The sequence below is a fragment of the Ambystoma mexicanum genome, chromosome 10 (genome assembly GCF_040938575.1).
Source record: "Ambystoma mexicanum isolate Mex_15411 chromosome 10, UKY_AmexF1_1, whole genome shotgun sequence".
Taxonomy (NCBI): Eukaryota; Metazoa; Chordata; class Amphibia; order Caudata; family Ambystomatidae; genus Ambystoma; species Ambystoma mexicanum.
In genome coordinates, this window is record NC_090932.1 from 1266707455 (window position 1) to 1266724264 (window position 16810).

Sequence of the window (16810 nt, forward strand, 5' to 3'; positions counted from 1 at the left end):
TGTGCTCTTCTTGTCATTGTGCTGTATATACTCATGCCAAATAAGTTTTCATGTAAGCTGTTGCGCCTGGCTACCCATGGGTTTTGCACGCATTATCAAACAAACAAAGTTTTGTGAACTCCCTGTTGAAATTACAGATTTTTAAGAATAATAAAGCAGACTATTTCAGATGTATTTACCGCATGGCAAAATATGACTTTAACAGTTTTTACTATACACCACAATCCAACAAAGTTGTGTCTAAGTCACTACAAAAACATCCCTTATTCCACTACATTTTGAAGTGTATGCTTCAATAGATAAGGAGTTGTTGCCCTTGGGTGCCAATAGGCTCATAACCTACAAACCCATGAAAAACCTCAAGGTAAGAAGTACAGCCTTAAGTTTAATTACACATTGATTCAAATAATTTGAGTTGTGTTAAAACCACAACTTGATCGCCTATTGCACAATCATTGCCTTAGAGTCAGAATTATAAAGTCTTACTTTCATTGGGAACCTCTTCCAATCTCAGACCCACTCCAGGTGCCAAAATACAGCCTCCGTTTTCTTCCAGGGTCAATATCAGGGGCACATCATCCTCCATGTTCACTGCCATATTGCGTTGCTTAATCAAATGTCTTGTTAGTTTGTTGACCGAAACCACCACTGTGGCTTCCTGTCTATTTTTCAAAGTTGTCTTTGCACAGAAATGTTCAAGCAACACTGCTATTAAAGGATAATCCAGGTCAGAAAACAAAATGCCAAAAGATGTCTATGCTTTGTAAGAGACTTCATGAAAAATTGTTTATAGCAGCTAAAAAAGTATGATAAAAAGTCAGATCTGAAATTCGATCAAGTTGCTAAAACACAAAAATAGTAGAACATCCAAACAAGATAGCAGCTTGTCAGTTCCTCAATTGGGTTTCTCGAAAAGATGACATGCCCCCATTGTCTTGAAAACACCTTAACATTGAAGTTTAAAGGGCGGATTCTGGCATGGTGAAATTGGTGGCCAAAGAATCAAGTAAGTTTAAGTTTTAGCTGAGTTTGCTGTTAAAAAGTTGCCATCGGGGTGAAAACGGTAAAACCACAATCCAAAACGTACAATGGTTGCCCATGCAGCCTCTAAGTACAAACAATGAGTGATGAAGGACAGTTGCATTGGTTTGAAATCAATCATCAAGCCTTCGTAAAGAAGCTATTGTCCAGCAATGATCTGGCCATAAACTGTGCTTCATTACTGTGGGCACACTAAGTTACGTCCCGTCCTTGTTCTGCAGTGTGCCTTCAGAGAAGTGTCAATGATGCTTGGATGAAACAACACCCCAGTTAGTTGATTGTGGCACATGGCAACACCACAAACATGTTGGGCTCTTCCTCGATGTTACACTCTGCCTTGACATCACACCACACTTGAGAAAGTGCTTGCCTTGGTTGCGGAGTTTTAATATAATTTACTAAAATGATCAGTCCAAGGAAAGGCATGCAACTAGCAGAGACACAGGTACCACACCAACAGCCATCCACAAGTTCCTGCTTTCCTCCTCTTCAGCAAACCCCTAAGCAACCTTTAAACTGTAACCAACGAAGCCCCGTCCCGCCCGCACTCCTTTCTCATTGGCGTTTCTTCAGTGTCGGAATGTAAAGAAGGGCGAGCGGACTGGCTGAAAGGCCTGTCCTTCCCGTGCCCCGCCTGTTTCCACGTCTCTTCTTCTAGCACGTGGTCTGGGAGTATGCCCGCCTATATTATTGACTGGCTACTATTGGGACACAGCACTGTCCTTTTGGCAGTTGCCTTGATATTATTGGTGCTCTTCTGCGGCATGATAAACCGAATTCTCTTGAACACTAGACTGCACAAAGGGCCGTTTGCATTATGGTGGCCATGTTGTGTACAAATAGTACCCACAACGTTCACTGACAAGTGAAAACGGGACCCACGTTACTTTGCCGTAGGACATAGTTTTATAAACATCGAAACATAGTTGCTTTTGATGCTGGATTACTCAGGGTGTCCTATTCGTGTTTATCGTTAATATTACAGTGAAGAATTAGGATAACGTGACTAACTAGTCCCATTGAGAGATGGCCGCCACGTTGGCAGACAGTAAAGGCGGAGTTGAAGCATAGCGAGCCCCCTTTCTGTGTCCTTGCTCTTTCTTAACAACCAACCACTGGTGAACTTGCGCTGCACGTCAGATGAACGTATGACATACATGTGGAAGGCTTCTTGGTCGCTTGGCAACGTTTGTATACTAATGAATTCTTATGGGCTTGGAAGGCAGGTGAGCGCGCGTCTGTTACATTACATATATTTTAAACAGCGGGGACTTTGTACCTAGTAGGGTCAGAGATGGATGTATAATGTAAATCATTGGTACGCCGTACCACTAGTTCTTTTAATTTTTACAGAGCGTGTCTTTCATGTGCGAGCACCACACGGTGCAAGGGGCGCAGAAGAGGCACCCTGTTAAATCTCCCAGCTGAGAGAGTAAGGAGCCTTTGACTTTTTATGTCGGACAGAGTCAGGGGAAAGGAGTCAACCCCCGTCCACCCAGCCTACCTACCTTGCACATATCCATCTACTCCCCCCAGTCAACACCCCCCCCCATGATACTGTCAATGAGTTAATCCTCTGCTCACAGGTTCATCCACCCAAATTAGCACCTCTTTATGAAACTAAACATTCTTAAACAGCCCCACACCCTTGGACAGTGTTAATTGCTGCATGCTCGGACTGGTCCATAGGGCAAGATGGCAATGCCCAAACCAAAAGCGCAAAATGCTATATTGGGCCAGTAATTTTGGTCTAAGTGGATCACTTTTATGGCCTATCCTGGTGATTTCCTTGTGTGTGTGTGTCTGAGCCTGGAATGTTGAGTATGGAGTGTTGGCTGACTAGAATCTTATGATGTTTGTTTGTTTGTTTGTTTGTTTGTTTGTTTTATTCACTTATAATGCGCACCAGACCCGAAGGTAGCCGGGCGCAGCAGTACAGAAAATGCGAAGCTTAGGTTGCAGGGTGGGGTCATGGGATACATACACTGTACAAATACAATATACAAATATAGAATGCAAAATATCACAGTAAGGCAGCAGTTGCGGTTTACATGCAGAATAAATACAGAATATGATCAAGACAGTCTATGTACAGGTACTGTGTGGGCGAAAGCTCATCGGTCAGGTGGGCAAAGTGGGTGGGACCATAAGATCATGATGAAATGTATGTTCTAGGGTGGGGTGAAGGATAAGTGGGCGCCAATAGGCTATTCATTGGCAGTCCTTAGCAGATTGATGTAGTTATTTCTGAATTTAGGGAAGGGCTGTGCCTCGCGTAGAGGATTAGGCAATGAGTTCCATAATTGAGCTGCTTGCACCGGGAAGCTACTACCCCCCCCCCCCCGCCTTAGATAACCTGAATCTCGGAATGATGAGGCTGTTGGCATTTGCAGTTCTGGCAGGGCGCGAGTGATGTCTTTTTGTGAGTTTATTGCGGAGATAGCTTGGTGCTGCATTGTTCAGGGCTTTATGAACCAGGGATGCTACTTTAAGGTGGATTTTGTTTTGGGAGGACAACCAGTTGTTTTGACGCCTGATGTTTGAAATATGTGATCTTTTAGGTACACCAAGGGCGGCTCGTAGGGCATTGTTTTGAAGAATTTGAAGTCGGTGGGTAATGGATTTATTTGCTCCGATGTAGAGGGCATTACAATAATCAAGCCTCGAAAGGATTAATGCTCTCGCTAGGATAAGGCAGTTGTTATCGGAGAGAAAATGCTTGCCTGCTCTAATGAGCTTGCATGTGTAGGCGGTGGCAGATGCCAATGACTTCACCTGCTTGTCAAAAGAGAGGGTGGCATCCAGATAGAAGCCAAGTGTCTTCACATCTTTGGAAACCTTGATGATGTTCCCGTCAATTTCAAATGAGGTATAGTCCTGACTGAGTTTCTGTATGTTAGAATGTGTCCCTAGGATGAGCAACTCTGTTTTGTCATCGTTCAGGCATAGACCATGGGTTGCCATCCATGCCTGGACGATGATATACACCCTATTCACCAAGGCCAAATCCTTGTTGTAGTCCCCGGAAAGTGGGAGGAGAATCTGGGTATCATCTGCATAGTTGGTGTAGGTGATACCAAGATGGTCCAGATCATCAAAAAGGGGCTTAGTGAATATGTTGTAGAGAGTCGGGGAGACGCATGAGCCCTGAGGGACTCCACATCGGATGGGGGTTGGGTCCGCCGCTGCCGAAGGGGAGAACACCCTCATGGTCCTATCACTGAGGAAGGATTCAATCCAAGATATGGCCTCCTTGGAAAAATGTGCGGCTGAGTCTAAATGGCTACAAAGTACTCCATGGTCTACAAGGTCGAATGCCGCCGAGAGGTCCAGCAGCAAGAGGAGAGCCATTTTACCTTTATCTCTTATTTCATCTATTTGTGCCTTTAGGTCGATAAGGGCAGTCTCTGTACCATGTTGTGGACGGAATCCTGATTGGCGCTCTCCTAAAAGTTTATGTTGTTCCAGGAAACTTTGGATTTGATTGTAGGCGATTTTATCCAGGATTTTGAGCAGGAAGGGGACTGTTGTAATGGGGCGGTAGTTTGTGGGTATAAGAGGGTCTAGCGTTTGCTTTTTGAGCAATGGTAGTACCCAGGATTGTTTTAAATTGGTGGGTACCGTGCCGGACGTGAATGAGGAGTTGACGAGTTTGGCAATAAACGGGGAGAGATCTCTAGCTGCGTCTTTTATAAGCTGGGCAGGGCAAGAATCGCCCTGGCAGTTAGACGGCTTAAGAGAGAGGATGACTTTCTCCACCTCGAGAATCGAAGTTTTGGAAAACATGAACCGTGTGGCTGTGTCCTGGGTCTTTGGGGTAGAGTCTGTAATGAGGTTGTTAGTCTTGGGATGATGAGTAAGGGAGGCTTTCTTTTTGGTTATTTTCGTTTGGAGTAGGGAGATTTTATTGGATAAGGCTAGCTGAATGTTGGAGCACCAAGTTTTATCTTTGGTGCAAGTATCCGGAATGGGGATGGGTGACTCTAGTTCTTTGATGATGGTGAATAGTTCCCTCATGCTTGAATTGGCGTTGGAGATCCGCTTATTAAAGGAGTTCTGTTTGGCCAGATGGATTTCTTTTTTATATTGGGAGGAGATTTCTGTTAGTTTCATTTTATGGTCTACTGAAGGGGTGAGCCTCCAAGCTGTTTCGCAGCTCCTCTTAAGTAGTCGCAAATCCTTTAGTTGGGGGGTAAACCATTTATTTAGGTGAGATTTGGGTTTACTTTTTCTGAGTTTCAAGGGTGCGATGTTGTCGAGGGTAGTTAGCATAATTTTGTTATACTCGTTGACTAGTGTTTCTGGGTCTAGATGATCTGCTAATCCGTTAAGTGTAGGTAGAATGGCCGGGATCACTTTGTCTCTGGTGATGCTCTTTTTGTTTCTTGTTGGGCAAGGCGGGGCCATGATGGAGGCTGGTGAAGGTGGTCTGGAGGTAGATAGTTCAAATGACAGGAAGAAGTGGTCTGTCCAAGGTTGAGGGATAATAGCTTTGATATTGGCAGTGCAATTGTAGTCTACTAGCCAATCAAGGATTCTTCCCTTATTATGTGTAGGTTCAAGAGTTTTTTTGCGTCATGCCCAGATTTGAGAGGGAATTGGCAATGATGGTGGCATTTTTATCTGAAGGGTCATTGAAGCCCAGATTGAAGTCCCCTAGGACAAGTAGTTGTGAAGAGGTTTTAAGGTTGTTGGAGAGTAAATTATGTAGATCCTCCTCGAAGGTCCCTAAGGGACCAGGTGGTCTGTAGATGAGGTGGATCGTCAAAGTTTGGGAGCTAGCTAGTGGAAGTTTGATAGTAAGTGATTCACATGAGTCAGCTGCTATTGTAGGTGAGATTCTCATATCTAAGCTGGTCTTTGCGATGATGGCAATGCCACCGCCGCGCCTGTTGGTTCTATCTTGCCTGAATATAGTAAAGTCTTCTGGGATGGCTAAGGAGAGTAGGGGTCCTGCTGCGTTGTGCAGCCCGGACTCGGTGATGGCGATGAAGTCCAGATTGTCGAGCACTATCAGATCACCGATATCTGTGGCATGTGCTATCAGGGATCTTGCATTTATTAGTCCTCCTTTGAGTAGGTGGTATGACGGATGAGGTGGTACAGTTTTGGTCTGGGTAGTGGGAGTAAGTCTCCTGTTTTTTGGGGGGACGTTGGTGTTGGGCTTCTGGGTATTGGATCTTTTGTTATTAGGAGGAAGGGTTCTGGTCAGAGGCTCATAAAGTTTCGAGAGTCTAGCTCTGAGCCTAGAGTTTCGACAGAGTAGACTACATGGGTTGCTGGGAAACTCGGATAGGGGATTCAGATCCGGGTGTTCCATACTGGTGTCAGTAGAGAGGGTGGTGATGGTGGAATTTAGGGGTCTTGTGAGCATAGTAGGGAGGCTACTGTCCCCTCTATGGTGGAAGATAATTGCAGATAGGTACAATAGCAGGCTGCAAGGTGTGATACTCATGATGTGGAGCTGGATACACCGGGCACGGTGGGCATAGATTAGCATAGGCAATGACTAAGTTGCACAAGGCACAGTGGGCATAGATAAGCATAGGCAGTGACTAAGTTGCACAAGGCACAGTGGGCATAGATAAGCATAGGCAATGACTAAGTTGCACAAGGCACAGTGGGCATAGATAAGCATAGGCAGTGACTAAATTGCACACGGCACAGTGGGCATAGATAAGCATAGGCAGTGACTAAGTTGCACAAGGCACAGTGGGCATAGATAAGCATAGGCAATGACTAAGTTGCACAAGGCACAGTGGGCATAGATAAGCATAGGCAGTGACTAAGTTGCACAAGGCACAGTGGGCATAGATAAGCATAGGCAGTGACTAAGTTGCACAAGGCACAGTGGGCATAGATAAGCATAGGCAGTGACTAAGTTGCACAAGGCACAGTGGGCATAGAGAAGCATAGGCAATGACTAAGTTGCACAAGGCACAGTGGGCATAGAGAAGCATAGGCAGTGACTAAGTTGCACAAGGCACAGTGGGCATAGATAAGCATAGGCAATGACTAAGTTGCACAAGGCACAGTGGGCAAAGATTAGCATAAGCTTGCAGGTAACCAATGTCAAATTGATGGTTCCCCTGTTATGATATGTGAGGAAAAAAAAAGCCCCTGGGTTTACCATAGTAGTATGGGTCCGTCAGGCAGTGAGCAAAGGTCCTTGCAGCATTTAGGGAGCAGGCGCAATAGGAGAAGGCTACGCCTCCCATGCGCCGAACAGGGCGCAAAACAGGGCCTTTGTATGGCCTTCGTGTGGGCCGGCGTATCCGCCTGCCGGCGGAAGCAGAGGGCTTAGTAGTGCCCAGATCGAGGCTCAGCCTCGCTTTGAAGCCGCGTCGCGCCCGGCATGGGGAAGTCAGGCGAGCGGGAGAGACATAGACAGGCAGGCCGCCGTGTGCAGTGCAGCGGATCTGCACTTGCTGCTGCTGGGTGGTCTGCTGGATGGGAGGGGGGGTTCCTGCCCTCCACCCTCGTCGAAGGTCGTCAGGTAGGTGCTGTGTTCCAGAAAAGTCAGTTGGGAACTTAAGCTCGGCACAGGGGGACCGGTTGATGTTTCTCTCCCATGAACCTGTCCTATGTTTGCCTTACTTATCCCTGTGTACTTACTTGTAACTAAAAGAACCCAGTAAAGGCTACTTATGTCATTTAAGACTCCTGAGTAATCTGTACCGCTCATACTTCTTAAATGTAACAGCCAGTTTGATGAGTTACTTCACTTTGCGGCTAGTAGTTTTGACCAATGTTGCTGAATAATTGACCAATGTTGCTGAATAATATTCTTCAAATTGCACAATCGGCATTACATTTTACCTCCCTGGGTACTATTCAAACAGTCTGTCACAAAAGGAATGAATTGCCATTTGCAACTGTAGGCCACTTTTTAATTGGTGCCTGACAATTTCATGCCCCAGTCCGACCCTGCTGGCATCCCATAAGAAGTAGTGGTTTGTGGAGGCAAGTCAAGGTGGAAGACCCAAGTCAATTGGCAAAGGAAGGTGTAATATTTTAGGAAGGGAGGAATTGGCATTCATTCATGGTCTTCTTGTTCTTCTTTTGTGTGATGTTTTAGGTTGATCAAATTAGTAACTCCATGTCATCTGAATAGAACTGTTTTCTTTCTTCAAAATATGCTTCCATATAAATGAATATACTGGGTCTGTGGAATGCGTGATGGAAGGAATGGTTTTACTAGGGGAATGCTGAGTATGGTAAAGTATGTAGGTGTGTTGGGTTAGTTACCCTTAGCTCTTTAGCTCTGAAGTGCTTAATTCTACAATTAAGGGGTTTAATTCAAGTGTTATTTTACTGGTTCAAAACCAAAGAGGTATTGAGACAAGTCATTCAAAACGTGGCTGATACAGTACATCATAAGTTACAAAGTGTTTCAAAATGCTGTCATATATATATTACAATTCTTTACAAAAAGTGCCAACATACTCCATTTGGAGACGTGCAACCGTTTCGCCCTTTCCCGGGGCTTTCTCAAGGCACAATTACAGTATGTATTATCAGTACAATATTCCTGCGAGTGTGTTTCAGTCGGTGTGAAAAACTAGTACTACAAGTACAGTTTTTCAATGTTGCCCTCGAAATGTTATCACATGGTTATATTGCATACATAATTCCACACATGGGTATACTGTCAAGACGTGGGCTCTGTCCTCAAGCACCAGTCAAGGAAGTCAAAGCAACTCGCTAACCAGTTATCGGGGCCACAGGTGGACTGGAACTGCAGCACCGGATTTCCAGGCAGATGGAAATGAAGAACAATGTTAGGACACAGTAATTCGTAGAACAATAGAGTACGAAGACAGGTAAATAATCTACCTAAGTGGGCACCGGGGTGGAACGAAGGAAGGGAGGGAAAAACCCAGGAACAGGAAAAACCTCCATCCAGGAGATGAAAAACACAGGATGTTATGTTAAAGAATATTTGTACCGCACACTATCACCACCGGAGTGGTCCCCTGGTGCTCTGGCGGCTCTGAAAAAAAGGGAAGGAGGGGAGCAAGTTAGCAGGAATAAGCTGGAAAAGTGCAAGAGAGCCGTGATGTGCTGTTGGCGGCGTCATCCCGGTAGGGCCGTTGGCTGGACTTGGGGTGCTTTCTGTTCAGTAGCCATTGTGCACTGTTGTGTGAGTCTGTGTGTATTTGTTTTGTTGTTGCAGTGTAGTGAAGTTGTGCTATAGAGTTGTGGTTGTTTGTTTAGAGTTTGAGAGGTGTATGCAGCGGGGTGAGATTGTTAGTGAGTTGGTTATTGATTCATGATTGTACGCTTGGTCCAGGCTCGGTGAATCGCATGTCAATCATTGAATCACATTTCTATCTAGATGTTGCGCAGACTAAACTTGAATTCCATCTGAGTGTGGCATATGCTAACATTTACAGTTTTATCTAGATGGGACGCAGGCTAGGTTGAGGATTCCGGCCAAGTGTGGCACATGCTAACATTTACAGTTCTATCTAGATGTGGCACAGGCTAAACTTAACAGTCCAATGTTCCAGCAGCAATTTCCAGTGAAGTAATCCAGATAGAAAAGTCCAAAGTTCCTTTGAAGACAGAAGTGAGTCCAGGTCGCCAGCACACAAGGAAAGTCCAGTAACCATCCAAGAGGAAAAATACAGGGTCAAAAACCAGAAGAAAAGAACACACAGGCAGCCAAAATTCAAGGAAAATCCAAAAAGCAATTCAGTAGACAGAGCCAAGGTCGTCACATAAATCGAGATCCAGAGAACACAAACACCAAAAGCCACTCACAGGAACAGCTGAGAAGCAATGAACAGCTGCTGTTTGGACCTTTTATAGTAACTTCCTGGTTAATCGGTCACGTGATATTGTGCTGGTCACATGACTGGGAGAATGAGTTTGCCGGGCGTCCAGGAGATGCCATGGCAACCTCCAATCATGTCGCAACATGCACCTTGATCGCGCAAGCCACCAAAAACACCAATGCCACGGGGGAGGGAGGCGCACGGGCAAACCGTGATGGCCCAAGGACTCCTGTGGGCATGGCAGCGAGGACAGAAGACGACCTAGAGTCGGCACAGAAGCGGGAGCATGGGAGGAGCCTGACTATGGGGCCGCGTATAAGGTAAGTGCTTAACATATACTTCAACTTTTAGGCAAATAGTTTTAAGAACTTGAGAACATTGGGGGTCATTACGAGTTGGGCGGTAAGGGTTTACCGGCACCGGTAAGGATGCTGGTGCCGGTAAACCCTTACTGCCCTATTCCAAGGTCCCTTAGCGGGTCCCAGCAGGAACGGCTGGTCTGACCAGCTGTTCTTAGCAGGACCCGTTAAGGGACCTTGGAGCTAATAGCGTGCCCGCACATTTGCGGGCCCGTTATTAGCGCCTTCCCCATTCCCATTGAGTCCTATGGGGGCTCGAATGGGAATGGGGAATGGTATTTGGCAGGGGGACTTACCGGGTCCGCATAGGTCGGAATGTCCTGGTAAGTCCCCATTCCGCCGACCCGGACCCGGGTTTGGAGGCAGCCATGGTGCTAATAGTGCCATGGCTGCCTCCAAACTCGTAATGACCCCCATTAACTCTATAAGTTACAGGTTAGGGGCTTGTCATTTATATTCTTGTCCAATTCTAATTCTCAGGGTCATGGTCCTTTTCCTTCTTAGTTGCACTTCTTATTATTGAAGCCCTTCTTAGGAATGGGTCTTGTTAGTCTTGCTTGTTGTTTCATGGGCTGGGATTCTTTTAGGGTGGCGGCGTTTCCGATGAGGGCTTCAATAACAAGAATGCAATGAAAATAAAACGTCTGAACGACAGCTATGAATTATTAAAGAAGCAGTGGCTCACTCCAAAATACTGGAACCCTATGACTGACACATAAAGAAGTGCATCTAAGAAGGAAGCAGACCACAACCCTGCGAATTTGAATCGGACAAGAATAGAAATGACAATATCCCACTGCTGCCTGCCGACTGGCTCAGTGATCATGTGACCGGCACACTGATACAGAGCCACACTACCGTGCAGGGCAGCTTGTTAGGCTGGCTGACTGCCCTGCAGCTACATAACCAATTCCAGTTGTCTTCCCATCTGATGTGTACGTTTAGCCTCCTTCCCCCTTTAAACATCCCTGTCGTTGTGATCATGTGTTTGAAACGCGTATTTGTGATTGTGCTATTTTTGTCCCTCCCCTCCTTTAGCTAATCATAGAGCAATGTGTTGGACCAAGTTTACATCCACTATATCGTTAACCCCTACCATTTCCAGTGTTCTTTTATGAAGTGTGTCTGTGGCTCAGAGTATCTGTTATTACCCATGTGGCCACCCCCACTGTGCATCTTCTTTACTCCCTCAGATGGTAAATGCGACCCCCTGTGTGGCGCTGAATTGGCACCTTTAACACCCTTTCTTGAAGGAAGAGTCATCCGAGTGTTTGTGCAGAACGCCAGTGCCTCACCATCCCCTATCCCATTTGGGGTACCTCAAGGCTCATGCATCCCCCCACGCTTTATAACATATTCACCAGGCCCCTCTTTGACACCCTGGACTCCATCGGCATGGCCTACACCAACTATCCTAATGATACTCCAATTCTCCTCCCACTCTCTGGCAGTTATGCAGGTGACTCCAACAGCCTCAATACTACTTAATCCACTATTCTGGCAAGGATGGCGGCTAACCGCCTGTGCCTAAATGGGGACAAGATAATCCTACTGGTAGGACCACCATCAGTACTAATACATCTCGGTGACCCCAATACTCAGCCTTCTATATTGATGACATTGTGATCCCTGTCTCATCGTCTGTAAAGACTAGGGGTTTACCTCGACGCCACCCTCTACCTGTGCCACCAAGTGAACACTATCGCCTTCTCTACAGCCTATGCAACTAAACTATTAAATGCTTCTAGACCCTTCCTATCCACAGAAAGTTGCCTAAGCATTGCTTGAGCAGTCATTGGCTTGAGGCTTGAGTACTGTAATGTCCTCTTTGCTGGCACCTCGTCCAAAAACCTTCAGAAATGGCAAGTCATACAAAATAATGCTCGAGCAGCACTTAACAATCCCAAAAAATAACACATCTCTGCAGCCAGGAGAGCAGTGCACTGGCTGCCCATCCGTGAACGTATTATCTTCAAAACTGCATATAACCCATAGTGCCTTACTAACACTGCCCGCCCCCACCTCTCTTAGAAAATGTCCAAAGCCCATTTGGCCAGACCTACCAGGACACCTTATACCCATCGGTTTCTCCAATCCAAAGTCAGATGTGTCAAAGCTGTAGGTTCAAGATTCCCATATATCGCAGTCAAACAGTGGAACTCCCTCCCGCCTTCTCTAAGGGCATAACCATCATACTGGGTATTCCAAAGAGCCCTCAAAACTTGGTTGTTTGACTAGGCTGTTCCTGTTCTTCTCTGTACCTGTATCTGCTATGCCTGCATAATACACCTGCTGAATGTAAGTAACTGTTCTCTGTAATGGCGCCTCGATTCCTCCAGGTTGGTTGCGTGCTTTATAGTGAAATACATAAATTAAATAAATTAAGCCCAGCTGACAAAAATAAATAACAGGGCTAGCGGACAGCCTTGTTTGACCCCCTGTATGTGGGAAAATCCTTTGAGTAATCATTTGTCTTAGAGTAGCCGACAGCAGTTTAGGTGTCCTCACGCAACAATTGAAGTGATTGAAGAGGGCCTTGTGATACACCAGTATGATTAAGCTTTTTCCATGACACAGCGCGATCAATTGAAGAGGGCCTTGTAGTAAACCAGTACGATTAAGCTTTTTTCATGACACAGCGCGATCAATGGAGTCAAAGACCTTAGCCAGGTCTAGAAAGGCTGCATATATTATGCACTCATCTAGCACTTAGATCGCCTGTGAAAAGTAGCACTGCTCCTTGTACATAGACAGAACCCAGGAAATAGACATTGTTAATTGTACAGCTAACCCATTTGTCCTCTCGCACACCGCACCTTCACAACTTGGTGGAAGGCACGGTTCCACTCCACACACACTGCACTCACATATAACACAAACACTATTGCACATCACCTCTGCCATAAGCACAAAACTACTTTTAATGACAAAAATTCGAACTGTAGCTTCCCACATAACTATCTCCTTAAACTCAACACCCCCTCCTTTTGTCCATGGTATACCTCCGCTGCGCCCATACACACTCCATTTAGACATGGGTGGCTAGCAGAGTCTTGGCCACCCTGGCATAACTTTAATGGCTGAAATGCACACACTGATAACAGAACCTCCCACATGTTTGTACTCTAGTCCTTCCGAGGGCATTCAATCAAAAAGCACGTTAAAGCCATAATTATAGTGTAAGACGCTATAATAAATGACAAACCTTATGAATTAATACTTGGCCACTCCTAACTTTTGTATAATGATTTGACAAAAAGCATTGATCTATTATAGAAATGTCCCTTTTGAAACCAACCTGGCTATCTGAAAAGATATTATTTCCTAAAACCCATTCTTCCAGCCTCATAATCAGACAGCTTGAAAACATCCTGCTTGACTTTCAGTAGTGAGATCGGACGGTATCAGTGAGGATCTACTATCAATCCTTTTTTAAACAATGGGGCCAATAAACCTATCTTCTGGGATACTGGTCTGGTATCGGCCTGCCCGATTGCATTAAATACCTGTTCCAGTACTGGAGCCCACAAAATGAATATTTTCAGAGACCCCTGTATCCCTCAATTTAAACGCAGTGCATAATGACCCTGCATTGCAAAGCACACCCCAGAAATGCGCTATCCACACTGACAAGAGTATTACAGTGGCCAAGTCGAAGAGAGAGACATACCGAGTCAGGGAGAGGGAGGGGAGTAAGGTGGGCATGGACTGAGTAAGGAAAGGGAGAGATGGGGCGGTGAGTAAGAGACAGGGGGAGAGGGACTGATTTAGAGGGGGAGGAGCAGACAAAATGAGGAAGAGTGGGGAGAGGGGGGGCGAGTCAGTAAGAGAGAAAGGGGGGAGAGAGAGCACTGGAGGGACTGAGTCAAGGAGAGGGAGGAGGGAGTGAGGAGAGAGAGACAGAATTAAGGAGGTGGAGCAAGAGAGATAGAACCAAAGAGCCACCAAGACCATGTTTGACACCTGCAGTTTGAAAAAGTGAAATGGGATCTATCTGTAAGTGGTTAGTGGCAGTAGCTTGGCAAGGACAGCAAAGTGTAAGGCCTTTCCCAGATTTTTTTATTACTTCTCATGCATTGTGATGACTTTCATACCTTTTTGCATGCCTTGCTATGCCATGTTATTACTTGCTATATGTGGTTTCAGGTGTGTTTGCATATTGAGCTCTCTGACTGATCTCTGCACACAAGTTCTACATTCTGTCACAAAATATGCACACCAATATGCTATGGTAATTGAGCACCCCACACAACACAGATAAAACTGCAAAACCCTACTCCTCAACAACTAACTTACACGCTACACCCCAAGCAAATGCATCCTAGCACCAGAGGCACACAAGGCTCCCCTACGGACACAAATGCCTCTATGTGCTTGACCTAGAATACCTAGAAAGTGCCTACAACTCAGAACCTTTCCCTTTAATCTGATTACACACCTTAGAATTATTTTTAAATATTAATAATTATGTTCATTTAGTTATAACTATTGGCTAAATGGCCACACAGTAGGATGTGATCCCCAGAGCTCCTGCCGATCCGGAATGATCCTGAGACACAAGGGAGGCTATAGTGTGTGTTTGTGCACATAAATAAGTCACCAGACTTATAAAGTGGCTGTGCATGCAAAGGAGGGACCTGTGGGCTGCGCACAAAAGGATCATGGAATGCGGGCCGATGGAAGTCTGCGATCCGCCAACGAGAGGGTGAAGCAAGATGGTGGATGCTATGGAACAAAGAGCCGGGCTGTAACGTGGCGCTGCAGCATGCTGAAACTGTTGAGAAAGTCACTGGTGGAGTAAGGGGGACAGACCGGACCCCTTATTAAAAGCTGCGGCAAGATCGGATCAACCCGAGCCAGCGATTAGAGTTCAATAAAGGATAAAAAGGTACATGCGGAGGTCTATGCGCTGTCTGGGACACTGTTTGCAACTTAGTGCGGAACGAGTAGCCACATGGCCACAAGTGCATGCACTGAACACCAGTAAGGGCCCAGGGCAAAATACGGGGCACCACGAAATACACACCAAGAAAGTGCTTGTCTAGAGATCTGCTGCGGGGGCATGGCAATACCATAAATTGCGGCAAAGATGGGACCCAAGCCCATCAGCGGCGCAAAGTGCAGACAGTAAGAAACCAGCAGTATAACCCTGTAACAAGCAGTATCCCCAGTCTGATACTTGCTGTGCTGCAGCGGGGTGGAAGCGGGAAGGCGATATAAATTCGCGCTCTGAAACACTTTTGTGTATGAGCGCAAAATGAGTAAAATATAAATATCAAAGGTGGGGGCACACCCATCAAAGTTCATGCCCCAATGGCAGAGGCACAGTCCAAGAGAAGGACAGGAAAGCGACGAGTACACCAGCACGGAACAGATCAGTCATAGCGTCCAAGTCTCACAAGAATAAGGTGAAGCAGCCCACGTTTGATGCGTTAGCTAGACCCGGCAAACACCCGAAGGCACTCAACCAACGAGTTCCACGCCACAGGGGGAGCAGGCTCCAACGAAAGGAGACCAACAGGTCCTGGAGGCCATAGCAGCCTTAAAGATTGCACTGGAATCTAAGATGGATGCTATTCGCATAGATGTGAACCTTTTGAGACAAGATGTGCGCCACTTGTAGATCGTACGGGAGCTCTAGAAAAAGAGGTAGCAGTGAATGCAAGCAACTTGAAAGACAATTCCAGAGACGTAGCGATATTGCAGCAACGAGTGCAGAACCTTGAAAGTAAAGCAGAAGGGCGAGCTAGACGCAACAGCATACGGATCATTGGGCTCCTGGAAGGGGAAGCAGGGTCAAACCCTACCAACTTCGTGGGAAATATGCTGCTACAGGAAATAGGCCCAGGCGCCCTCACGCAGGGGTTCACAGTGGAGAGAGCACATAGGTCCCTATCGAGGAAGCCGCTGCCTGGAGCACCGTCGCAGCCCATAACAGCCCGAATATTGAACTACAAGGACAGGGAAAAGATCCTCGAACACTTCCACAAAGAGGACACGATTCCACGGGCATCGGCCAACATCACTGCATACCCGGACTATACCTTCCTGGTGCAGAAACGGAGGATGAATTTTACATCAGTCAAGAGGAGACTCCAGGAGGGGACCGTTAATTAAATACATGCTGTTGTACCGCTACATAAAGGTCGTGCCATCTTCTTCGAGACCCCGGAAGAAGTGCATAAATGGATAGACACAGAGAACTTGCCTACCGAAGCAGATAACCAAACAAAAGGCAGAGCTGACACGTCTTAACGTACGGACCACTGGAAAGCCACAATGCAGTACGACCATTGGACTGACATCGGGCACAACCGCGACACGTAAGAAACACTGGTGCCAAATTATTCGCAGAATGCAGGAGACACTGGTGTTAGGATACTAGTGGTTATGTATTCTCCTGCTGCACTCTGTGCACCAGAACACGTATCTGGGCAATATGTGGGAGGGAAGGGAAGTTGGGGTAGTTAGAGGGGAGTTAGCCTATAGATCCACGCAAGGTAGACATAGTACAAACACCAGACTGGGTAAATACGTTGGCACCTTCAATCGGGATGGGAGAACTTGGAATAGTGTTCTGGAATGTGAGGGGATTAAACAGTTACATCAAACAAAATAGAATTATGACCT

At 46.1% G+C, this 16810-nt stretch overlaps 2 protein-coding genes across 2 annotated transcripts in view; one reads left to right on the forward strand and one right to left on the reverse strand.

Annotated features, from left to right (window-relative positions):
• TPCN1 (two pore segment channel 1) overlaps nt 1-1599 on the reverse strand; it is a 767000-nt gene extending 765401 nt beyond the window's left edge. Inside the window, exon 1 of the mRNA XM_069619236.1 lies at nt 487-1599. Within this exon, the coding sequence (XP_069475337.1) occupies nt 487-598 (112 nt within the window). The 5' untranslated portion in view covers nt 599-1599. The remainder of the gene's footprint in view (nt 1-486) is intronic.
• A 573-nt stretch (nt 1600-2172) lies between these two features.
• The window catches only part of IQCD (IQ motif containing D), a 486987-nt gene continuing 472349 nt past the window's right edge, over nt 2173-16810 (forward strand). The window contains exon 1 of the mRNA XM_069619238.1: nt 2173-2267. The gene's annotated coding sequence lies outside the window, so the exon portion shown is untranslated. The remainder of the gene's footprint in view (nt 2268-16810) is intronic.